Raw genomic sequence first — 27578 nt, forward strand, 5'->3', positions numbered from 1 at the left:
CTAACTCTAACCCTGCTATCTATTAGAGGAGACTAACTCTAACCCTGCTATCTATTAGAGGAGACTAACTCTAACCCTGCTATCTATTAGAGGAGACTAACTCTAACCCTGCTGTCTATTAGAGGAGACTAACCCTGCTGTCTATTAGAGGAGACTAACCCTGCTGTCTATTAGAGGAGACTAACTCTAATAACCCTGCTGTCTATTAGAGGAGACTAACTCTAACCCTGCTGTCTATTAGAGGAGACTAACTCTAACCCTGCTGTCTATTAGAGGAGACTAACTCTAACCCTGCTATCTATTAGAGGAGACTAACTCTAACCCTGCTGTCTATTAGAGGAGACTAACTCTAACCCTGCTATCTATTAGAGGAGACTAACTCTAACCCTGCTGTCTATTAGAGGAGAGGAGACTAACTCTAATAACCCTGCTGTCTATTAGAGGAGACTAACTCTAACCCTGCTGTCTATTAGAGGAGACTAACTCTAACCCTGCTGTCTATTAGAGGAGACTAACTCTAACCCTGCTGTCTATTAGAGGAGACTAACTCTAACCCTGCTGTCTATTAGAGGAGACTAACTCTAACCCTGCTATCTATTAGAGGAGACTAACTCTAACCCTGCTGTCTATTAGAGGAGACTAACTCTAATAACCCTGCTGTCTATTAGAGGAGAGGAGACTAACTCTAACCCTGCTATCTATTAGAGGAGACTAACTCTAACCCTGCTGTCTATTAGAGGAGACTAACTCTAACCCTGCTGTCTATTAGAGGAGACTAACTCTAACCCTGCTGTCTATTAGAGGAAACTAACTCTAACCCTGCTATCTATTAGAGGAGACTAACTCTAACCCTGCTATCTATTAGAGGAGACTAACTCTAACCCTGCTATCTATTAGAGGAGACTAACTCTAACCCTGCTATCTATTAGAGGAGACTAACTCTAACCCTGCTGTATATTAGAGGAGACTAACTCTAACCCTGCTGTCTATTAGAGGAGACTAACTCTAACCCTGCTATCTATTAGAGGAGACTAACTATAACCCTGCTGTCTATTAGAGGAGACTAACCCTGCTATCTATTAGAGGAGACTAACCCTGCTATCTATTAGAGGAGACTAACTCTAACCCTGCTGTCTATTAGAGGAGACTAACTCTAACCCTGCTGTCTATTAGAGGAGACTAACTCTAACCCTGCTATCTATTAGAGGAGACTAACTCTAACCCTGCTATCTATTAGAGGAGACTAACTCTAACCCTGCTGTCTATTAGAGGAGACTAATCCTGCTGTCTATTAGAGGAGACTAACTCTAACCCTGCTGTCTATTAGAGGAGACTAACTCTAACCCTGCTGTCTATTAGAGGAGACTAACTCTAACCCTGCTGTCTATTAGAGGAGACTAACTCTAACCCTGCTATCTATTAGAGGAGACTAACTCTAACCCTGCTATCTATTAGAGGAGACTAACTCTAACCCTGCTGTCTATTAGAGGAGACTAACTCTAACCCTGCTGTCTATTAGAGGAGACTAACTCTAACCCTGCTGTCTATTAGAGGAGACTAACTCTAACCCTGCTGTCTATTAGAGGAGACTAACTCTAACCCTGCTGTCTATTAGAGGAGACTAACTCTAATAACCCTGCTGTCTATTAGAGGAGACTAACTCTAACCCTGCTGTCTATTAGAGGAGACTAACTCTAACCCTGCTGTCTATTAGAGGAGACTAACTCTAACCCTGCTGTCTATTAGAGGAGACTAACTCTAACCCTGCTGTCTATTAGAGGAGACTAACTCTAACCCTGCTGTCTATTAGAGGAGACTAACTCTAACCCTGCTATCTATTAGAGGAGACTAACTCTAACCCTGCTGTCTATTAGAGGAGACTAACTCTAACCCTGCTGTCTATTAGAGGAGACTAACTCTAACCCTGCTGTCTATTAGAGGAGACTAACTCTAACCCTGCTGTCTATTAGAGGAGACTAACTCTAACCCTGCTGTCTATTAGAGGAGACTAACTCTAACCCTGCTGTCTATTAGAGGAGACTAACTCTAACCCTGCTATCTATTAGAGGAGACTAACTCTAACCCTGCTGTCTATTAGAGGAGACTAACTCTAATAACCCTGCTGTCTATTAGAGGAGAGGAGACTAACTCTAACCCTGCTATCTATTAGAGGAGACTAACTCTAACCCTGCTGTCTATTAGAGGAGACTAACTCTAACCCTGCTGTCTATTAGAGGAGACTAACTCTAATAACCCTGCTGTCTATTAGAGGAGAGGAGACTAACTCTAACCCTGCTATCTATTAGAGGAGACTAACTCTAACCCTGCTATCTATTAGAGGAGACTAACTCTAACCCTGCTGTCTATTAGAGGAGACTAACTCTAACCCTGCTGTCTATTAGAGGAGAGGAGACTAACTCTAACCCTGCTGTCTATTAGAGGAGACTAACCCTGCTATCTATTAGAGGAGACTAACTCTAACCCTGCTGTCTATTAGAGGAGACTAACCCTGCTATATATTAGAGGAGACTAACTCTAACCCTGCTATCTATTAGAGGAGACTAACTCTAACCCTGCTGTCTATTAGAGGAGACTAACTCTAACCCTGCTATCTATTAGAGGAGACTAACTATAACCCTGCTGTCTATTAGAGGAGACTAACCCTGCTATCTATTAGAGGAGACTAACCCTGCTATCTATTAGAGGAGACTAACTCTAACCCTGCTATCTATTAGAGGAGACTAACCCTGCTGTCTATTAGAGGAGACTAACTCTAACCCTGCTGTCTATTAGAGGAGAGGAGACTAACTCTAACCCTGCTGTCTATTAGAGGAGACTAACTCTAACCCTGCTGTCTATTAGAGGAGACTAACTCTAACCCTGCTATCTATTAGAGGAGACTAACTCTAACCCTGCTATCTATTAGAGGAGACTAACTCTAACCCTGCTATCTATTAGAGGAGACTAACCCTGCTGTCTATTAGAGGAGACTAACTCTAATAACCCTGCTGTCTATTAGAGGAGACTAACTCTAACCCTGCTGTCTATTAGAGGAGACTAACTCTAACCCTGTCATTACTGTCTCTCCTCTCACCAACGGTACTATCTAGCTCCAGTAGAAACCCCCCCCCCTCACCAACGGTACTATCTGGCTCCAGTAGAGACCCCCCCCCCCCTCACCAACAGTACTATCTATCTCCAGTAGAGACCCCCCCCTCACCAACAGTACTATCTAGCTCCAGTAGAGACCCCCCCCCCTCACCAACAGTACTATCTATCTCCAGTAGAGACCACCCCCTCACCAACAGTACTATCTATCTCCAGTAGAGACTCCCCCCTCACCAACAGTACTATCTAGCTCCAGTAGACCCCCCCCCCTCACCAACAGTACCATCTAGCTCCAGTAGAGACCCCCCCCTCACCAACAGTACTATCTAGCTCCAGTAGACTCCCCCCCCTCACCAACAGTACTATCTAGCTCCAGTAGAGACCCCCCCTCAACAACAGTACCATCTAGCTCCAGTAGACCCCCCCCCTCACCAACAGTACTATCTAGCTCCCTAGAGACCCCACCCCCTCACCAACAGTACTATCTAGCTCCCTAGAGACCCCACCCCCTCACCAACAGTACTATCTAGCTCCCTAGAGACCTCCCCCTCACCAACAGTACTATCTAGCTCCCTAGAGACCCCCCCCCCTCACCAACAGTACTATCTAGCTCCCTAGAGACCCCCCCCCCTCACCAACAGTACTATCTAGCTCCCTAGAGACCCCCCCCCTCACCAACAGTACTATCTAGCTCCCTAGAGACCCCCCCCCTCACCAACAGTACTATCTAGCTCCCTAGAGACACCCCCCCCTCACCAACAGTACTATCTAGCTCCCTAGAGACCCCCCCCCCCTCACCAACAGTACTATCTAGCTCCAGTAGACTCCCCCCCCCTCACCAACAGTACCATCTAGCTCCAGTAGAGACCCCCCCCTCACCAACAGTACTATCTAGCTCCAGTAGACTCCCCCCCCCCTCACCAACAGTACTATCTAGCTCCAGTAGAGACCTCCCCTCACCAACAGTACCATCTAGCTCCAGTAGACCCCCCCCTCACCAACAGTACTATCTAGCTCCAGTAGAGACCCCCCCCCTCACCAACAGTACTATCTAGCTCCAGTAGAGACCCCCCCCTCACCAACAGTACTATCTAGCTCCAGTAGAGACCCCCCCCTCACCAACAGTACTATCTAGCTCCAGTAGAGACCCCCCCCCTCACCAACAGTACTATCTAGCTCCAGTATAGACCCCCCCCCCTCACCAACAGTACTATCTAGCTCTAGTAGAGACCCCCCCACCCTCACCAACAGTACTATCTAGCTCCAGTAGAGACCCCCCCTCACCAACAGTACTATCTAGCTCCAGTAGAGACCCCCCCTCACCAACAGTACTATCTAGCTCCAGTAGACCCCCCCCCCTCACCAACAGTACTATCTATCTCCAGTAGAGACCACCCCCTCACCAACAGTACTATCTATCTCCAGTAGAGACCACCCCCTCACCAACAGTACTATCTATCTCCAGTAGAGACTCCCCCCCCTCACCAACAGTACTATCTAGCTCCAGTAGACCCCCCCCCCTCACCAACAGTACCATCTAGCTCCAGTAGAGACCCCCCCCCTCACCAACAGTACTATCTAGCTCCAGTAGACTCCCCCCCCCTCACCAACAGTACTATCTAGCTCCAGTAGAGACCCCCCCTCACCAACAGTACCATCTAGCTCCAGTAGACCCCCCCCTCACCAACAGTACCATCTAGCTCCAGTAGACCCCCCCCCTCACCAACAGTACTATCTAGCTCCAGTAGAGACCCCCCCTCACCAACAGTACTATCTAGCTCCAGTAGAGACCCCCCCCTCACCAACAGTACTATCTAGCTCCAGTAGAGACCCCCCTCACCAACAGTACTATCTAGCTCCAGTAGACCCCCCCCCTCACCAACAGTACCATCTAGCTCCAGTAGAGACCCCCCCTCACCAACAGTACTATCTGCTCCAGTAGACTCCCCCCCCCCTCACCAACAGTACCATCTAGCTCCAGTAGAGACCCCCCCCTCACCAACAGTACCATCTAGCTCCAGTAGACCCCCCCCTCACCAACAGTACCATCTAGCTCCAGTAGACCCCCCCTCACCACAGTACTATCTAGCTCCAGTAGAGACCCCCCCCTCACCAACAGTACTATCTAGCTCAGTAGAGACCCCCCCCTCACCACAGTACTATCTAGCTCCAGTAGAGACCCCCCCCTCACCAACAGTACTATCTAGCTCCAGTAGAGACCCCCCCCCTCACCAACAGTACTATCTAGCTCCAGTAGAGACCCCCCCCCTCACCAACAGTACTATCTAGCTCCAGTAGAGACCCCCCCCTCACCAACAGTACTATCTAGCTCTAGTAGAGACCCCCCCACCCTCACCAACAGTACTATCTAGCTCCAGTAGAGACTCCCCCTCACCAACAGTACTATCTAGCTCCAGTAGAGAACCCCCCCTCACCAACAGTACTATCTAGCTCCAGTAGAACCCCCCCCCCTCACCAACAGTACTATCTATCTCCAGTAGAGACCACCCCCTCACCAACAGTACTATCTATCTCCAGTAGAGACTCCCCCCCCTCACCAACAGTACTATCTAGCTCCAGTAGAGAACCCCCCCTCACCAACAGTACTATCTAGCTCCAGTAGAGACCCCCCCCCTCACCAACAGTACTATCTAGCTCCAGTAGAGACCCCCCCTCACCAACAGTACTATCTAGCTCCCTAGAGACCCCACCCCCTCACCAACAGTACTATCTAGCTCCCTAGAGACCCCACCCCCTCACCAACAGTACTATCTAGCTCCCTAGAGACCCCACCCCCTCACCAACAGTACTATCTAGCTCCCTAGAGACCTCCCAACAGTACTATCTAGCTCCAGTAGAGACCCCCCCCCCTCACCAACAGTACTATCTAGCTCCCTAGAGACCCCCCCCTCACCAACAGTACTATCTAGCTCCCTAGAGACCCCCCCCCTCACCAACAGTACTATCTAGCTCCCTAGAGACCCCCCCCCTCACCAACAGTACTATCTAGCTCCCTAGAGACCTCCCCCTCACCAACAGTACTATCTAGCTCCCTAGAGACCCCCCCCTCACCAACAGTACTATCTAGCTCCCTAGAGACCCCCCCCCTCACCAACAGTACTATCTATCTCCAGTAGAGACTCCCCCCCCTCACCAACAGTACTATCTAGCTCCAGTAGACCCCCCCCCCCCTCACCAACAGTACTATCTAGCTCCAGTAGAGACCCCCCCTCACCAACAGTACCATCTAGCTCCAGTAGACACCCCCCTCACCAACAGTACTATCTAGCTCCAGTAGAGACCCCCCCCTCACCAACAGTACTATCTAGCTCCAGTAGAGACCCCCCCCCTCACCAACAGTACTATCTAGCTCCAGTAGAGACCCCCCCCTCACCAACAGTACTATCTAGCTCCAGTAGAGACCCCCCCTCACCAACAGTACTATCTAGCTCCAGTAGAGACCCCCCCCCTCACCAACAGTACTATCTAGCTCCAGTAGAGACCCCCCCCCTCACCAACAGTACTATCTAGCTCTAGTAGAGACCCCCCCACCCTCACCAACAGTACTATCTAGCTCCAGTAGAGACCCCCCCTCAACAACAGTACCATCTAGCTCCAGTAGACCCCCCCCCCCTCACCAACAGTACTATCTAGCTCCCTAGAGACCCCACCCCCTCACCAACAGTACTATCTAGCTCCCTAGAGACCCCACCCCCTCACCAACAGTACTATCTAGCTCCCTAGAGACCCCACCCCCTCACCAACAGTACTATCTAGCTCCCTAGAGACCTCCCCCTCACCAACAGTACTATCTAGCTCCCTAGAGAACCCCCCCCCCCCTCACCAACAGTACTATCTAGCTCCCTAGAGACCCCCCCCCCCTCACCAACAGTACTATCTAGCTCCCTAGAGACCCCCCCCTCACCAACAGTACTATCTAGCTCCCTAGAGACCCCCCCCCTCACCAACAGTACTATCTAGCTCCCTAGAGGATCCCCCCCTCACCAACAGTACTATCTAGCTCCCTAGAGACCCCCCCCTCACCAACAGTACTATCTAGCTCCCTAGAGACCCCCCCCCCCTCACCAACAGTACTATCTAGCTCCAGTAGACTCCCCCCCCCTCACCAACAGTACCATCTAGCTCCAGTATAGACCCCCCCCTCACCAACAGTACTATCTAGCTCCAGTAGACTCCCCCCCCCCCTCACCAACAGTACTATCTAGCTCCAGTAGAGACCCCCCCCTCACCAACAGTACCATCTAGCTCCAGTAGACCCCCCCCCCCTCACCAACAGTACCATCTAGCTCCAGTAGACCCCCCCCTCACCAACAGTACTATCTAGCTCCAGTAGAGACCCCCCCCCCCTCACCAACAGTACTATCTAGCTCCAGTAGACCCCCCCCCCCTCACCAACAGTACTATCTAGCTCCAGTAGACCCCCCCCTCACCAACAGTACTACCTAGCTCCACAGAGACCCCCCCCTCACCAACAGTACTATCTAGCTCCAGTAGAGACCCCCCCACCCTCACCAACAGTACCATCTAGCTCCAGTAGAGACCCCCCCTCACCAACAGTACTATCTAGCTCCCTAGAGACCCCCCCCCTCACCAACAGTACTATCTAGCTCCCTAGAGACCCCCCCCCTCACCAACAGTACTATCTAGCTCCCTAGAGACCCCACCCCCTCACCAACAGTACTATCTAGCTCCCTAGAGACCCCACCCCCTCACCAACAGTACTATCTAGCTCCCTAGAGACCCTCCCCCCCTCACCAACAATACTATCTAGCTCCCTAGAGACCCTCCCCCTTCACCAACAGTACTATCTAGCTCCAGTAGAGACCCCCCCCCCTCACCAACAGTACTATCTAGCTCCCTAGAGACCCCCCCCCTCACCAACAGTACTATCTAGCTCCCTAGAGACCCCCCCCTCACCAACAGTACTATCTAGCTCCCTAGAGACCCCCCCCCTCACCAACAGTACTATCTAGCTCCCTAGAGACCCCCCCCCTCACCAACAGTACTATCTAGCTCCCTAGAGACCTCCCCCTCACCAACAGTACTATCTAGCTCCCTAGAGACCCCCCCCCTCACCAACAGTACTATCTAGCTCCCTAGAGCCCCCCCCCTCACCAACTGTACTACCTAGCTCCCTAGAGACCCCCCCCCTCACCAACAGTACTATCTAACTCCCTAGAGACCCCCCCCTCACCAACAGTACTATCTAGCTCCCTAGAGACCCCCCCCCCACCAACAGTACTATCTAGCTCCCTAGAGACCCCCCCCCCACCAACAGTACTATCTAGCTCCCTAGAGACCCCACCCCCTCACCAACAGTACTATCTAGCTCCCTAGAGACCCCCCCCCCCACCAACAGTACTATCTAGCTCCCTAGAGACCCCGCCCCTCACCAACAGTACTATCTAGCTCCCTAGAGACCCCCCCCCTCACCAACAGTTCTATCGAGCTCCCTAGAGACCCCCCCCCTCACCAACAGTACTATCTAGCTCCCTAGAGACCTCCCCCCTCACCAACAGTACTATCTAGCTCCAGTAGACCCCCCCCTCACCAACAGTACCATCTAGCTCCAGTAGAGACCCCCCCCTCACCAACAGTACTATTTAGCTCCAGTAGACCCCCCCCCCTCACCAACAGTACTATCTAGCTCCAGTCGAGACCCCCCCTCCCCAACAGTACCATCTAGCTCCAGTAGACCCCCCCCCTCCCCAACAGTACCATCTAGCTCCAGTAGACCCCCCCCCCTCACCAACAATACTATCTAGCTCCCTAGAGACCCTCCCCCCTCACCAACAGTACTATCTAGCTCCAGTAGAGACCCCCCCCTCACCAACAGTACTATCTAGCTCCAGTAGAGACCCCCCCCCCTCACCAACAGTACTATCTAGCTCCCTAGAGACCCCCCCCCTCACCAACAGTACTATCTAGCTCCCTAGAGACCCCCCCCCTCACCAACAGTACTATCTAGCTCCCTAGAGACCTCCCCTCACCAACAGTACTATCTAGCTCCCTAGAGACCCCCCCCCTCACCAACAGTACTATCTAGCTCCCTAGAGCCCCCCCCCTCACCAACTGTACTACCTAGCTCCCTAGAGACCCCCCCCCTCACCAACAGTACTATCTAACTCCCTAGAGACCCCCCCCTCACCAACAGTACTATCTAGCTCCCTAGAGACCCCCCCCTCACCAACAGTACTATCTAGCTCCCTAGAGACCCCCCCCCCACCAACAGTACTATCTAGCTCCCTAGAGACCCCACCCCCTCACCAACAGTACTATCTAGCTCCCTAGAGACCCCCCCCCCCCACCAACAGTACTATCTAGCTCCCTAGAGACCCCACCCCCTCACCAACAGTACTATCTAGCTCCCTAGAGACCCCCCCCCCTCACCAACAGTTCTATCGAGCTCCCTAGAGACCCCCCCCCCTCACCAACAGTACTATCTAGCTCCCTAGAGACCTCCCCCCTCACCAACAGTACTATCTAGCTCCAGTAGACCCCCCCCTCACCAACAGTACCATCTAGCTCCAGTAGAGACCCCCCCCTCACCAACAGTACTATTTAGCTCCAGTAGACCCCCCCCCCTCACCAACAGTACTATCTAGCTCCAGTCGAGACCCCCCCTCCCCAACAGTACCATCTAGCTCCAGTAGACCCCCCCCCTCCCCAACAGTACCATCTAGCTCCAGTAGACCCCCCCCCCCTCACCAACAGTACTATCTAGCTCCAGTAGACCCCCCCCCACCAACAGTACTATCTAGCTCCCTAGAGACCCCCCCCCTCACCAACAGTACTATCTAGCTCCCTAGAGACCCCCCCCCTCACCAACAGTACTATCTAGCTCCCTAGAGACCCCCCCCCTCACCAACAGTACTATCTAGCTCCCTAGAGACCCCCCCCCTCACCAACAGTACTATCTAGCTCCCTAGAGACCCCCCCCCTCACCAACAGTACTATCTAGCTCCAGTAGAGACCCCCCCCCCCCTCACCAACAGTTCTATCGAGCTCCCTAGAGACCCCCCCCCTCACCAACAGTACTATCTAGCTCCCTAGAGACCTCCCCCCTCACCAACAGTACTATCTAGCTCCAGTAGAGACTCCCCCCCTCACCAACAGTACTATCTAGCTCCAGTAGAGACCCCCCCCCCTCACCAACAGTACTATCTAGCTCCAGTAGCCCCCCCCCCCTCACCAACAGTACTATCTAGCTCCAGTAGAGACCCCCCCACCCTCACCAACAGTACTATCTAGCTCCAGTAGAGACTCCCCCTCACCAACAGTACTATCTAGCTCCCTAGAGACCCCCCCCCCTCACCAACAGTACTATCTAGCTCCCTAGAGACCCCCCCCCACCAACAGTACTATCTAGCTCCCTAGAGACCCCCCCCCCCCCTCACCAACAGTACTATCTAGCTCCAGTAGACCCCCCCCCCCTCACCAACAGTACTATCTAGCTCCAGTAGACCCCCCCCTCACCAACAGTACTACCTAGCTCCAGTAGAGACCTCCCCCTCACCAACAGTACTATCTAGCTCCAGTAGAGACTCCCCCCCTCACCAACAGTACTATCTAGCTCCAGGAGACCCCCCCTCACCAACAGTACTATCTAGCTCCAGTAGCCCCCCCCCCTCACCAACAGTACTATCTAGCTCCAGTAGAGACCCCCCCACCCTCACCAACAGTACTATCTAGCTCCAGTAGAGACTCCCCCTCACCAACAGTACTATCTAGCTCCCTAGAGACCCCCCCCCCCCTCACCAACAGTACTATCTAGCTCCCTAGAGACCCCCCCCCCCTCACCAACAGTACTATCTAGCTCCCTAGAGACCCCCCCCCACCAACAGTACTATCTAGCTCCCTAGAGACCCCCCCCCCCACCAACAGTACTATCTAGCTCCAGTAGAGACCCCCCCCTCACCACAGTACTATCTAGCTCCCTAGAGACCCCACCCCCTCACCAACAGTACTATCTAGCTCCCTAGAGACCCCACCCCTCACCAACAATACTATCTAGCTCCCTAGAGACCCCCCCCCACCAACAGTACTATCTAGCTCCAGTAGAGACCCCCCCCTCACCAACAGTACTATCTAGCTCCCTAGAGACCCCGCCCCTCACCAACAATACTATCTAGCTCCCTAGAGACCCCCCCCCTCACCAACAGTACTATCTAGCTCCCTAGAGACCCCACCCCCTCACCAACAGTACTATCTAGCTCCCTAGAGACCCCCCCCCTCACCAACAGTACTATCTAGCTCCCTAGAGACCCCCCCTCACCAACAGTACTATCTAGCTCCCTAGAGACCCCCCCCTCACCAACAGTACTATCTAGCTCCCTAGAGACCCCCCCCCCCTCACCAACAGTACTATCTAGCTCCCTAGAGACCTCCCCCTCACCAACAGTACTATCTAGCTCCCTAGAGACCCCCCCCTCACCAACAGTACTATCTAGCTCCCTAGAGACCCCCCCCCCTCACCAACAGTACTATCTAGCTCCCTAGAGACCCCCCCCCCCTCACCAACAGTACTATCTAGCTCCCTAGAGACCCCCCCCTCACCAACAGTACTATCTAGCTCCAGTAGAGACCCCCCCCCCTCACCAACAGTTCTATCGAGCTCCCTAGAGACCCCCCCCCTCACCAACAGTACTATCTAGCTCCCTAGAGACCTCCCCCCTCACCAACAGTACTATCTAGCTCCAGTAGACCCCCCCCTCACCAACAGTACCATCTAGCTCCAGTAGAGACCCCCCCTCACCAACAGTACTATTTAGCTCCAGTAGACCCCCCCCCCCTCACCAACAGTACTATCTAGCTCCAGTAGAGACCCCCCCTCACCAACAGTACCATCTAGCTCCAGTAGACCCCCCCCCCTCACCAACAGTACTATCTAGCTCCAGTAGACCCCCCCTCACCAACAGTACTATCTAGCTCCAGTAGAGACCCCCCCCCTCACCAACAGTACTATCTAGCTCCAGTAGACCCCCCCCCCTCACCAACAGTACTATCTAGCTCCCTAGAGACCCCACCCCCTCACCAACAGTACTATCTAGCTCCCTAGAGACCCCACCCCCCCTCACCAACAGTACTATCTAGCTCCCTAGAGACCTCCCCCCTCACCAACAGTACTATCTAGAGACCCTCCCCCCCCTCACCAACAGTTCTATCGAGCTCCCTAGAGACCTCCCCCCCTCACCAACAGTACTATCGAGCTCCCTAGAGACCCCCCCCCTCACCAACAGTACTATCTAGCTCCCTAGAGACCTCCCCCCTCACCAACAGTACTATCTAGCTCCAGTAGACCCCCCCCCTCACCAACAGTACCATCTAGCTCCAGTAGAGACCCCCCCTCACCAACAGTACTATTTAGCTCCAGTAGACTCCCCCCCCCCCCCCCCCCCCCCCCACCAACAGTACTATCTAGCTCCAGTAGAGACCCCCCCTCACCAACAGTACCATCTAGCTCCAGTAGACCCCCCCCCTCACCAACAGTACTATCTAGCTCCAGTAGACCCCCCCCTCACCAACAGTACTATATAGCTCCAGTAGAGACCTCCCCACCCTCACCAACAGTACTATCTAGCTCCAGTAGAGACCCCCCCCTCACCAACAGTACTATCTAGCTCCCTAGAGACCCCGCTCCTCACCAACAATACTATCTAGCTCCCTAGAGACCCCCCCCCCCTCACCAACAGTACTATCTAGCTCCCTAGAGACCCCACCCCCTCACCAACAGTACTATCTAGCTCCCTAGAGACCCCACCCCCTCACCAACAGTACTATCTAGCTCCCTAGAGACCCTCCCCCCCCTCACCAACAGTACTATCTAGCTCCAGTAGACCCCCCCCCTCACCAACAGTACTATCTAGCTCCAGTAGAGACCCCCCCCCTCACCAACAGTACTATCTAGCTCCCTAGAGACCCCCCCCACCAACAGTACTATCTAGCTCCCTAGAGACCCCACCCCCTCACCAACAGTACTATCTAGCTCCCTAGAGACCCCACCCCCTCACCAACAGTACTATCTAGCTCCCTAGAGACCCCTCCCCCTCACCAACAGTACTATCTAGCTTCCTAGAGACCCCCCCCTCTCACCAACAGTACTATCTAGCTCCCTAGAGACCCGCCCCCCCCTCACCAACAGTACTATATAGCTCCCTAGAGACCCCCCCCCACCAACAGTACTATCTAGCTCCAGTAGAGACCCCCCTCACCAACAGTACTATCTAGCTCCCTAGAGACCCCACCCCCTCACCAACAGTACTATCTAGCTCCCTAGAGACCCCACCCCTCACCAACAATACTATCTAGCTCCCTAGAGACCCCCCCCCCACCAACAGTACTATCTAGCTCCAGTAGAGACCCCCCCTCACCAACAGTACTATCTAGCTCCCTAGAGACCCCGCCCCTCACCAACAATACTATCTAGCTCCCTAGAGACCCCCCCCTCACCAACAGTACTATCTAGCTCCCTAGAGACCCCACCCCCCTCACCAACAGTACTATCTAGCTCCCTAGAGACCCCCCCCCTCACCAACAGTACTATCTAGCTCCCTAGAGACCCCCCCCTCACCAACAGTACTATCTAGCTCCCTAGAGACCCCCCCCTCACCAACAGTACTATCTAGCTCCCTAGAGACCCCCCCCCCCCCCTCACCAACAGTACTATCTAGCTCCCTAGAGACCTCCCCCTCACCAACAGTACTATCTAGCTCCCTAGAGACCCCCCCCTCACCAACAGTACTATCTAGCTCCCTAGAGACCCCCCCCCCTCACCAACAGTACTATCTAGCTCCCTAGAGACCCCCCCCCCTCACCAACAGTACTATCTAGCTCCCTAGAGACCCCCCCCCTCACCAACAGTACTATCTAGCTCCAGTAGAGACCCCCCCCCCCTCACCAACAGTTCTATCGAGCTCCCTAGAGACCCCCCCCCCCTCACCAACAGTACTATCTAGCTCCCTAGAGACCTCCCCCCTCACCAACAGTACTATCTAGCTCCAGTAGACCCCCCCCTCACCAACAGTACCATCTAGCTCCAGTAGAGACCCCCCCTCACCAACAGTACTATTTAGCTCCAGTAGACCCCCCCCCCCCTCACCAACAGTACTATCTAGCTCCAGTAGAGACCCCCCCTCACCAACAGTACCATCTAGCTCCAGTAGACCCCCCCCCCCTCACCAACAGTACTATCTAGCTCCAGTAGACCCCCCCTCACCAACAGTACTATCTAGCTCCAGTAGAGACCCCCCCCCTCACCAACAGTACTATCTAGCTCCAGTAGACCCCCCCCCCCTCACCAACAGTACTATCTAGCTCCCTAGAGACCCCACCCCCTCACCAACAGTACTATCTAGCTCCCTAGAGACCCCACCCCCCCTCACCAACAGTACTATCTAGCTCCCTAGAGACCTCCCCCCTCACCAACAGTACTATCTAGAGACCCTCCCCCCCCTCACCAACAGTTCTATCGAGCTCCCTAGAGACCTCCCCCCCCTCACCAACAGTACTATCGAGCTCCCTAGAGACCCCCCCCCTCACCAACAGTACTATCTAGCTCCCTAGAGACCTCCCCCCTCACCAACAGTACTATCTAGCTCCAGTAGACCCCCCCCCCTCACCAACAGTACCATCTAGCTCCAGTAGAGACCCCCCCTCACCAACAGTACTATTTAGCTCCAGTAGACTCCCCCCCCCCCACCAACAGTACTATCTAGCTCCAGTAGAGACCCCCCCTCACCAACAGTACCATCTAGCTCCAGTAGACCCCCCCCCTCACCAACAGTACTATCTAGCTCCAGTAGACCCCCCCCTCACCAACAGTACTATATAGCTCCAGTAGAGACCCCCCCCTCACCAACAGTACTATCTAGCTCCAGTAGAGACCCCCCCCCCCCCACCAACAGTACTATCTAGCTCCAGTAGAGGCCCCCCACCCCCCACCAACAGTAGTATCTAGCTCCAGTAGAGACCCCCCCCCCACCAACAGTACTATCTAGCTCCAGTAGAGACCCCCCCCCCTCACCAACAGTACTATCTAGCTCCAGTAGACCCCCCCCTCACCAACAGTACCATCTAGCTCCAGTAGACCCCCCCCCTCACCAACAGTACTATCTAGCTCCAGTAGAGACCCCCCCTCACCCAACAGTACTATCTAGCTCCAGTAGACCCCCCCCCTCACCAACAGTACTATCTAGCTCCAGTAGACCCCCCCCCTCACCAACAGTACTATCTAGCTCCAGTAGAGACCCCCCCCCTCACCAACAGTACTATCTAGCTCCCTAGAGACCCCCCCCCACCAACAGTACTATCTAGCTCCCTAGAGACCCCACCCCCTCACCAACAGTACTATCTAGCTCCCTAGAGACCCCACCCCCTCACCAACAGTACTATCTAGCTCCCTAGAGACCCCTCCCCCTCACCAACAGTACTATCTAGCTTCCTAGAGACCCCCCCCTCTCACCAACAGTACTATCTAGCTCCCTAGAGACCCCCCCCCCCCTCACCAACAGTACTATATAGCTCCCTAGAGACCCCCCCCTCACCAACAGTACTATCTAGCTCCCTAGAGACCCCACCCTCACCAACAGTACTATCTAGCTCCCTAGAGACCCCCCCCCTCACCAACAGTACTATCTAGCTCCCTAGAGACCCCACCCCCTCACCAACAGTACTATCTAGCTCCCTAGAGACCCCCCCCCTCACCAACAGTACTATCTAGCTCCCTAGAGACCTCCCCCTCACCAACAGTACTATCTAGCTCCCTAGAGACCCCCCCCCCACCAACAGTACTATCTAGCTCCCTAGAGACCCCCCCCTCACCAACAGTACTATCTAGCTCCAGTAGAGACCCCCCCTCACCAACAGTATTATCTAGCTCCAGTAGAGACCCCCCCCTCACCAACAGTACTATCTAGCTCCCTAGAGACCCCCCCCCCCACCAACAGTACTATCTAGCTCCCTAGAGACCCCCCCCCCCTCACCAACAGTACTATCTAGCTCCCTAGAGACCCCCCCCCCTCACCAACAGTACTATCTAGCTCCCTAGAGACCCCCCCCCCCTCACCAACAGTACTATCTAGCTCCCTAGAGACCCCCCCCCCTCACCAACAGTACTATCTAGCTCCCTAGAGACCCCCCCCCCTCACCAACAGTACTATCTAGCTCCCTACAGACCCCCCCCTCACCAACAGTACTATCTAGCTCCAGTAGAGACCCCCTCTCACCAACATTACTATCTAGCTCCCTAGAGACCCCCCCCCCTCACCAACAGTACTATCTAGCTCCCTAGAGACCTCCCCCCCTCACCAACAGTACTATCTAGCTCCCTAGAGACCCCCCCCTCACCAACAGTACTATCTAGCTCCCTAGAGACCCCACCCCCTCACCAACAGTACTATCTAGCTCCCTAGAGACCCCCCCCTCACCAACAGTACTATCTAGCTCCCTAGAGACCTCCCCCTCACCAACAGTACTATCTAGCTCCCTAGAGACCCCCCCCTCACCAACAGTACTATCTAGCTCCCTAGAGACCCCCCCCCCTCACCAACAGTACTATCTAGCTCCCTAGAGACCCCCCCCTCACCAACAGTACTATCTAGCTCCAGTAGAGACCCCCCCTCACCAACAGTATTATCTAGCTCCAGTAGAGACCCCCCCCCTCACCAACAGTACTATCTAGCTCCCTAGAGACCTCCCCCCCACCAACAGTACTATCTAGCTCCCTAGAGACCCCCCCTCACCAACAGTACTATCTAGCTCCCTAGAGACCCCCCCCCTCACCAACAGTACTATCTAGCTCCCTAGAGACCCCCCCCCTCACCAACAGTACTATCTAGCTCCCTAGAGACCCCCCCCTCACCAACAGTACTATCTAGCTCCCTACAGCCCCCCCCCCCTCACCAACAGTACTATCTAGCTCCAGTAGAGACCCCCCCCCCCCCCACCAACAGTACTATCTAGCTCCAGTAGAGACCCCCCCCCCCCCACCAACAGTACTATCTAGCTCCAGTAGAGGCCCCCCACCCCCCACCAACAGTAGTATCTAGCTCCAGTAGAGACCCCCCCCCCCACCAACAGTACTATCTAGCTCCAGTAGAGACCCCCCCCCTCACCAACAGTACTATCTAGCTCCAGTAGAGACCCCCCCCCTCACCAACAGTACTATCTAGCTCCAGTAGAGACCCCCCCCTCACCAACAGTACTATCTAGCTCCAGTAGAGACCCCCCCCTCACCAACAGTACTATCTAGCTCCAGTAGAGACCCCCCCCCTCACCAACAGTACTATCTAGCTCCAGTAGAGACCCCCCCCTCACCAACAGTACTATCTAGCACCAGTAGATAGATGTGGTATAAGATAGCTGTTGGCTTGACATTGTAAATAGTTTACTCTGAGAGTTTCTAGGAGGATTAAACAACAAATGCATCTGTCGGTAGCAGGTATGTTATCTGGATTAGGAGGTGCTCATTGGTCAATTTAATAAAAATGGAACACTAGTCACTTTAAATATGCCACTTCAACAATGTTTACATATCTCACATTACTCATCTTACATGTATATACTGTATCCTTCACTATCTATTGCATCTTAGTCACTCTGGTCACTGCTCATCCATATATTTTATACTTATATATTCTCATCCCATTCCTTTACTAGATTGTTAGATATTAGGTTGTTGTGGAATTGTTAGATATTACCTGTTAGATAGTGCTGCTGCACAGTCAGATCGAGAAGCATTTCCCTACACTCACAATAACATCTGCCAACCACGTGACCAGTAACGTCTGCCAACCACGTGACCAATAACATCTGCTAATCACGTGACCAATAACATCTGCTAACCACGTGACCAATAACATCTGCTAACCACGTGACCAATAACATCTGCTAACCACGTGACCAATAACATCTGCTAACCATGTGACCAATAACATCTGCTAACCACGTGACCAATAACATCTGCTAACCATGTGACCAATAACATCTGCTAACCATGTGACCAATAACATCTGCTAACCATGTGTATGTGACCAATACAATTTGATTAGCAATTTACCCCCAACCCCAGATCCAAATAACTCAGTCAAATGCCATTTGCTTCTGTTGCCTTAATTTAGCAACAAAGTGACTTTAATCTCATTCAATGGATTTTCCAATTGGAATAGCAAATCAAGATATCACATGAGCCACTCTGTACCGTGTTCAGTTTAAAATCATGCTTTTTGTCTTCCTGTGGGGATCTGGTCTTGCTAGCTACCTGCTAAGGGTGGGGGGGGGGGGGGTCACTGCTGTGTGTTCTGGTGTTGTGGGTTCAATCATGATATTGTGTGTTTTATTTGTGTGTTTCATGGTTTAGGATGCATGGTATATTCTGGTATGGTACAGTGGGTGAGTACAGTAGAGTCGTATTCCTACTTGCCATGGGTAAGTAGGATGGTATATTAGTATTATCTTACTTGCTGAGAGGGAGTACAGTATAGTATATACAGTATAGTATATACAGTATATATAGTATATACAGTATATACAGTACAGTATATACAGTATATACAGTATATACAGTATAGCATACAGTATATACAGTATATATAGCATATACAGTATAGCATATACAGTATAGTATATACAGTATATATAGTATATACAGTATATACAGTATATACAGTATATATAGTATACAGTATATATAGTATATACAGTATAGTATATAGTATATACAGTATAGTATATACAGTATAGTATATACAGTATAGTATATACAGTATGGTATATACAGTATATACAGTATAGTATATACAGTATGGTATATACAGTATATACAGTATAGTATATACAGTATATATAGTATATACAGTATAGTATATACAGTATGGTATATACAGTATATATAGTATGGTATATACAGTATATATAGTATATACAGTACGGTCTAGTGATATTTCTGAGGGTGAGTATAGTGTTTACAGTACGGTCTAGTTATATTACTGAGGGTGAGTATAGTGTTTACAGTACGGTCTAGTTATATTACTGAGGGTGAGTATAGTGTTTACAGTACGGTCTAGTTATATTACTGAGGGTGAGTATAGTGTTTACAGTACGGTCTAGTTATATTACTGAGGGTGAGTATAGTGTTTACAGTACGGTCTAGTTATATTACTGAGGGTGAGTATAGTGTTTATAGTACGGTCTAGTTATATTATCTTACTTGCTGAGGGTGAGGGTGAGAGACTCCTCTGCTGCTCTGATCTTGTTCTGTGCCTCCACATGGGTCATGTCTTCTGCGTTGGTCTCTCCGATGGACACCACCCAATCTCCCACGCCCACACCGGCCTGGGCGGCCTTACCCCCGGGGGTCAGCTGTAGAGGGAGAGGGGAATGGGATTGTTGTTCTCAACTTTAAGATTACACTTTATTTTCTTTACAGCAACAACACAGAACAGGGGCGCTAACTCACACAGCAACAACACAGAACAGGGGCGCTAACTCACACAGCAACAACACAGAACAGGGGCGCTAACTCACACAGCAACAACACAACAGGGGCGCTAACTCACACAGCAACAACACAGAACAGGGGCGCTAACTCACACAGCAACAACACAGAACAGGGGCGCTAACTCACACAGCAACAACACAGAACAGGGGCGCTAACTCACACAGCAACCACACAGAACAGGGGCGCTAACTCACACAGCAACAACACAGAACAGGGGTGCTAACTCACACAGCAACAACACAACACAGGGGCGCTAACTCACACAGCAACAACACAGAACAGGGGCGCTAACTCTCACAGCAACAACACAGAACAGGGGCGCTAACTCACACAGCAACAACACAGAACAGGGGCGCTAACTCACACAGCAACAACACAGAACAGGGGCGCTAACTCACACAGCAACAACACAGAACAGGGGCGCTAACTCCTGTCACACACAGGGGCGATCACTCACACTGATCTAGAGGAAAGGATATCTAGTCAGTAACAGGGCTGATCTAAAGGAAAGGATATCTAGTCAGTAACAGGGCTGATCTAAATGAAAGGATATCTAGTCAGTAACAGGGCTGATCTAAAGGAAAGGATATCTAGTCAGTAACAGGGCTGATCTAAAGGAAAGGATATCTAGTCAGTAACAGGGCTGATCTAAAGGAAAGGATATCTAGTCAGTAACAGGGATGATCTAAAGGACATGATATCTAGTCGTTAACAGGGCTGATCTAGAGGAAAGGATATCTAGTCAGTAACAGGGCTGATCTAAAGGAAAGGATATCTAGTCAGTAACAGGGCTGATCTAGAGGGAAGGATATCTAGTCAGTAACAGGGCTGATCTAAAGGAAAGGATATCTAGTCAGTAACAGGGCTGATCTAGAGGAAAGGATATCTAGTCAGTAACAGGGCTGATCTAAAGGAAAGGATATCTAGTCAGTAACAGGGCTGATCTAAAGGAAAGGATATCTAGTCAGTAACAGGGCTGATCTAAAGGAAAGGATATCTAGTCAGTAACAGGGCTGATCTAAAGGACAGGATATCTAGTCAGTAACAGGGCTGATCTAAAGGACATGATATCTAGTCAGTAACAGGGCTGATCTAAAGGACATGATATCTAGTCAGTAACAGGGCTGATCTAAAGGACATGATATCTAGTCAGTAACAGGGCTGATCTAAAGGAAAGGATATCTAGTCAGTAACAGGGCTGATCTAAAGGAAAGGATATCTAGTCAGTAACAGGGCTGATCTAAAGGACATGATATCTAGTCAGTAACAGGGCTGATCTAAAGGACATGATATCTAGTCAGTAACAGGGCTGATCTAAAGGACATGATATCTAGTCAGTAACAGGGCTGATCTAGAGGAAAGGATATCTAGTCAGTAACAGGGCTGATCTAAAGGACATGATATATAGTCAGTAACAGGGCTGATCTAAAGGAAAGGATATCTAGTCAGTAACAGGGCTGATCTAAAGGACATGATATCTAGTCAGTAACAGGGCTGATCTAGAGGGAGGGATATCTAGTCAGTAACAGGGCTGATCTAAAGGACATGATATCTAGTCAGTAACAGGGCTGATCTTAAGGAAAGGATATCTAGTCAGTAACAGGGCTGATCTAAAGGAAAGGATATCTAGTCAGTAACAGGGCTGATCTAAAGGAAAGGATATCTAGTCAGTAACAGGGCTGATCTAAAGGAAAGGATATCTAGTCAGTAACAGGGCTGATCTAAAGGAAAGGATATCTAGTCAGTAACAGGGCTGATCTAAAGGACATGATATCTAGTCAGTAACAGGGCTGATCTAAAGGAAAGGATATCTAGTCAGTAACAGGGCTGATCTAAAGGAAAGGATATCTAGTCAGTAACAGGGCTGATCTAAAGGAAAGGATATCTAGTCAGTAACAGGGATGATCTAAAGGACATGATATCTAGTCGTTAACAGGGCTGATCTAGAGGAAAGGATATCTAGTCAGTAACAGGGCTGATCTAAAGGAAAGGATATCTAGTCAGTAACAGGGCTGATCTAGAGGAAAGGATATCTAGTCAGTAACAGGGCTGATCTAAAGGAAAGGATATCTAGTCAGTAACAGGGCTGATCTAAATGAAAGGATATCTAGTCAGTAACAGGGCTGATCTAAAGGAAAGGATATCTAGTCAGTAACAGGGCTGATCTAAAGGACAGGATATCTAGTCAGTAACAGGGCTGATCTAAAGGACATGATATCTAGTCAGTAACAGGGCTGATCTAAAGGAAAGGATATCTAGTCAGTAACAGGGCTGATCTAGAGGAAAGGATATCTAGTCAGTAACAGGGCTGATCTAAAGGACATGATATCTAGTCAGTAACAGGGCTGATCTAGAGGGAGGGATATCTAGTCAGTAACAGGGCTGATCTAAAGGACATGATATCTAGTCAGTAACAGGGCTGATCTAAAGGAAAGGATATCTAGTCAGTAACAGGGCTGATCTAAAGGAAAGGATATCTAGTCAGTAACAGGGCTGATCTAGAGGAAAGGATATCTAGTCAGTAACAGGGCTGATCTAGAGGAAAGGATATCTAGTCAGTAACAGGGCTGATCTAGAGGAAAGGATATCTAGTCAGTAACAGGGCTGATCTAGAGGGAAGACTAGGAGGATATCTAGTCAGCAACAGGGCTGATCTAGATGGAAGACTAGGAGGATATCTAGTCAGTAACAGGGCTGATCTAAAGGATATCTAGTCAGTAACAGGACTGATCTAGAGGGAAGACTAGGAGGATATCTAGTCAGCAACAGGGCTGATCTAAAGGACAGGATATCTAGTCAGTAACAGGGCTGATCTAGATGGAAGACTAGGAGGATATCTAGTCAGCTACAGGGCTGATCTAAAGGACAGGATATCTAGTCAGTAACAGGGATGATCTAAAGGAAAGGATATCTAGTCAGTAACAGGGCTGATCTAGAGGGAAGGATATCTAGTCAGTAACAGGGCTGATCTAAACGACATGATATCTAGTCAGTAACAGGGCTGATCTAAAGGAAAGGATATCTAGTCAGTAACAGGGCTGATCTAAAGGACATGATATCTAGTCAGTAACAGGGCTGATCTAAAGGAAAGGATATCTAGTCAGTAACAGGGCTGATCTAAAGGACATGATATCTAGTCAGTAACAGGGCTGATCTAAAGGATATCAAGTCAGTAACAGGGCTGATCTAAAGGATATCTAGTCAGTAACAGGGCTGATCTAGAGGGAAGAATATCTAGTCAGTAACAGGGCTGATCTAGAGGAAAGGATATCTAGTCAGTAACAGGGCTGATCTAGAGGAAAGGATATCTAGTCAGTAACAGGGCTGATCTAAAGGAAAGGATATCTAGTCAGTAACAGGGCTGATCTAAAGGAAAGGATATCTAGTCAGTAACAGGGCTGATCTAGAGGAAAGGATATCTAGTCAGTAACAGGGCTGATCTAGAGGAAAGGATATCTAGTCAGTAACAGGGCTGATCTAGAGGAAAGGATATCTAGTCAGTAACAGGGCTGATCTAGAGGAAAGGATATCTAGTCAGTAACAGGGCTGATCTAGAGGAAAGGATATCTAGTCAGTAACAGGGCTGATCTAGAGGGAAGACTAGGAGGATATCTAGTCAGCAACAGGGCTGATCTAGATGGAAGACTAGGAGGATATCTAGTCAGCAACATGGCTGATCTAGAGGGAAGACTAGGAGGATATCTAGTCAGCAACAGGGCTGATCTAGATGGAAGACTAGGAGGATATCTAGTCAGTAACAGGGCTGATCTAAATGATATCTAGTCAGTAACAGGACTGATCTAGAGGGAAGACTAGGAGGATATCTAGTCAGCAACAGGGCTGATCTAAAGGACAGGATATCTAGTCAGTAACAGGGCTGATCTAAAGGAAAGGATATCTAGTCAGTAACAGGGCTGATCTAGATGGAAGACTAGGAGGATATCTAGTCAGCAACAGGGCTGATCTAAAGGACAGGATATCTAGTCAATAACAGGTCTGATCTAAAGGATATCTAGTCAGCAACAGGACTGATCTAGATGGAAGACTAGGAGGATATCTAGTCAGTAACAGGGCTGATCTAGATGGAAGACTAGGAGGATATCTAGTCAGTAACAGGGCTGATCTAGAGGAAAGGATATCTAGTCAGTAACAGGGCTGATCTAGAGGAAAGGATATCTAGTCAGCAACAGGGCTGATCTAGAGGGAAGACTAGGAGGATATCTAGTCAGCAACAGGGCTGATCTAGATGGAAGACTAGGAGGATATCTAGTCAGCAACAGGGCTGATCTAGATGGAAGACTAGGAGGATATCTAGTCAGCAACAGGGCTGATCTAGATGGAAGACTAGGAGGATATCTAGTCAGCAACAGGGCTGATCTAGATGGAAGACTAGGAGGATATCTAGTCAGCAACAGGGCTGATCTAGATGGAAGACTAGGAGGATATCTAGTCAGCAACATGGCTGATCTAGAGGGAAGACTAGGATGATATCTAGTCAGCAACAGGGCTGATCTAGATGGAAGACTAGGAGGATATCTAGTCAGTAACAGGGCTGATCTAAAGGATATCTAGTCAGTAACAGGACTGATCTAGAGGGAAGACTAGGAGGATATCTAGTCAGTAACAGGGCTGATCTAGAGGAAAGGATATCTAGTCAGTAACAGGGCTGATCTAAAGGATATCTAGTCAGCAACAGGACTGATCTAGATGGAAGACTAGGAGGATATCTAGTCAGCAACAGGGCTGATCTAGATGGAAGACTAGGAGGATATCTAGTCAGCAACAGGGCTGATCTAGAGGGAAGACTAGGAGGATATCTAGTCAAAGGGAAGACATTGGTTAAGAATAGGATCAGGGAGATGCGAGTGCACACGGAAACATTCTAGGGCCTAGTATGTACAATTAACAGGTAAACAGAGATGTGTCCTATCTTTCTCTTCACAGTAGCTAGCGGACCCCAGAGGGCCTTTTAACACTGTCAACTACTGTATTGACGAAATATACATACAAAGTCATCACGAGGATTCACGTTTGGGTTGGGTCTGTTATCGCCAGCTAATGATCTGTTGAGGGAAGGGATCTGTCTGACAAGTTGTGTGTGTGTGTGTGTGTGTGTGTGTGTTCAGCCAGACATTTCCCAACACCACACTGAGGACATGAGGTAAGCGTTTGTAATTACCACTATGACATCACTTCTTGTGATCCACTACAGATGTGGACCAAAGCTTTGAAGTGAAGTTAACTCACGACGAGACAGAGAGAGTAGCTTCGCCCCAAATGGCACCCTATTCCCTACATAGTGCACTACTTTGGACTAGAGTCTTATGGGTGCCCGAATAGGGTGCCATTTGGGATGCAGAGAGAGGCTGGATAACTATACACTAAACCAGATGTGTCCCATACTGAGACTGTATCGTATACCGTAGATGACATTAGCTAGCAGCACGACTCATCGGTTACCGTAGATGACAGTAGCTAGCAGGACGACTCATCGGTTACCGTAGATAACATTAGCTAGCAGCACGACTCATCGGTTCCCGTAGATGACATTAGCTAGCAGCACGACTCATCGGTTCCCGTAGAGGACAGTAGCTAGCAGCACGACTCATCGGTTACCGTAGATGACATTAGCTAGCAGCACGACTCATCGGTTACCGTAGATGACATTAGCTAGCAGGACGACTCATCGGTTTCCGTAGAGGACAGTAGCTAGCAGGACGACTCATCGGTTACCGTAGATGACATTAGCTAGCAGCACGACTCATCGGTTACCGTAGATGACAGTAGCTAGCAGGACGACTCATCGGTTACCGTAGATAACATTAGCTAGCAGCACGACTCATCGGTTCCCGTAGATGACATTAGCTAGCAGCACGACTCATCGGTTCCCGTAGAGGACAGTAGCTAGCAGCACGACTCATCGGTTACCGTAGATGACATTAGCTAGCAGCACGACTCATCGGTTACCGTAGATGACATTAGCTAGCAGGACGACTCATCGGTTCCCGTAGAGGACAGTAGCTAGCAGGACGACTCATCGGTTACCGTAGATGACATTAGCTAGCAGCACGACTCATCGGTTACCGTAGATGACAGTAGCTAGCAGGACGACTCATCGGTTCCCGTAGATGACAGTAGCTAGCAGCACGACTCATCGGTTCCCGTAGATGACAGTAGCTAGCAGCACGACTCATCGGTTACCGTAGATGACAGTAGCTAGCAGGACGACTCATCGGTTCCCGTAGAGGACATTAGCTAGCAGGACGACTCATCGGTTACCGTAGATGACAGTAGCTAGCAGGACGACTCATCGGTTGCCGTAAAGGACATTAGCTAGCAGGACGACTCATCGGTTGCCGTAGATGACAGTAGCTAGCAGGACGACTCATCGGTTACCGTAGATGACAGTAGCTAGCAGCACGACTCATCGGTTCCCGTAGAGGACATTAGCTAGCAGGACGACTCATCGGTTACCGTAGATGACAGTAGCTAGCAGGACGACTCATCGGTTCCCGTAAAGGACATTAGCTAGCAGGACGACTCATCGGTTGCCGTAGATGACAGTAGCTAGCAGGACGACTCATCGGTTACCGTAGATGACAGTAGCTAGCAGCACGACTCATCGGTTCCCGTAGATTATAAATCAAGCATGAGCTACAACAACACAAAGCAGGGTAAAAGCTGCATATGTGAACTCAGAGTCACGACCCTGCCAGGCCTGCTACAGCAGTGTAAGTCGTTGTGTCTGAAATGGCACCCTATCCTGGTCAAACAAAGTGCACTATATAGTGAATAGGGTGCGATTTGACACGCAGAGTGAGGCAGAGCAGGTTATAATAGACACCAGTAGAGACAGTAAGACCTAGCAGAGCAGATTATAATAGACACCTGTAGAGACAGTAAAGCAGAGCAGATTATAAGACACCAGTAGAGACAGTAAATCAGATTATAATAGACACCAGGAGAGACAGTAAATCAGATTATAAGACACCAGTAGAGACAGTAAAGCAGAGCAGATTATAATAGACACCAGGAGAGACAGTAAGGCTTAACAGAGCAGGTAATAATAGACACCAGTATAGACAGTAAATCAGATTATAATAGACACCAGGAGAGACAGTAAATCAGATTATAAGACACCAGTAGAGACAGTAAAGCAGAGCAGGTTATAATAGACACCAGGAGAGACAGTAAGGCCTAGCAGAGCAGGTTATAATAGACACCAGTAGAGACAGTAAGAAACTAGCAGAGCAGGTTATAATAGACACCAGTAGAGACAGTAAATCAGATTATAATAGACACCAGGAGAGAGAGAGACAGTAAGGCCTAGCAGAGCAGGTTATAAGACACCAGTAGAGACAGTAAAGCAGAGCAGATTATAATAGACACCAGTAGAGACAGTAAAGCAGAGCAGATTTTAATAGACACCAGTAGAGACAGTAAATCATAGCAGAGCAGATTATAATAGACACCAGTAGAGACAGTAAATCATAGCAGAGCAGATTATAATAGACACCAGTAGAGACAGTAAATCATAGCAGAGCAGATTATAATAGACACCAGTAGAGACAGTAAAGCAGAGCAGATTATAATAGACACCAGTAGAGACAGTAAAGCAGAGCAGATTTTAATAGACACCAGTAGAGACAGTAAATCATAGCAGAGCAGATTATAATAGACACCAGTAGAGACAGTAAGACCTAGCAGAAAAGGTTATAATAGACACCAGTAGAGACAGTAAATCATAGCAGAGCAGATTATAAGACACCAGTAGAGACAGTAAGGCCTAGCAGAGCAGATTATAATAGACACCAGTAGAGACAGTGAAGCAGAGCAGATTATAAGACACCAGTAGAGACAGTAAGACCTAGCAGAGCAGGTAATAATAGACACCAGGAGAGACAGTAAGACCTAGCAGAGCAGGTTAGAATAGACACCAGTAGAGACAGTAAAG

General features: G+C 50.0%; 1 protein-coding gene across 7 annotated transcripts in view; it reads right to left on the minus strand.

Annotated features, from left to right (window-relative positions):
* The window catches only part of LOC109885524 (PDZ and LIM domain protein 7), a 123787-nt gene that overhangs the window by 73418 nt on the left and 22791 nt on the right, over positions 1-27578 (minus strand). For all 7 annotated transcript variants that reach the window (XR_004202971.1, XR_004202970.1, XR_004202969.1 and 4 more), the window contains exon 3: positions 19334-19485. Coding sequence is in view for 4 of the 7 variants with exons in the window: in XM_031789491.1 (XP_031645351.1) it covers positions 19334-19485 (152 nt within the window). In the remaining 3 variants the exon portion in view is untranslated. The remainder of the gene's footprint in view (positions 1-19333; positions 19486-27578) is intronic.

Source organism: Oncorhynchus kisutch, linkage group LG15 (assembly GCF_002021735.2).
Source record: "Oncorhynchus kisutch isolate 150728-3 linkage group LG15, Okis_V2, whole genome shotgun sequence".
Classification (NCBI taxonomy): Eukaryota; Metazoa; Chordata; class Actinopteri; order Salmoniformes; family Salmonidae; genus Oncorhynchus; species Oncorhynchus kisutch.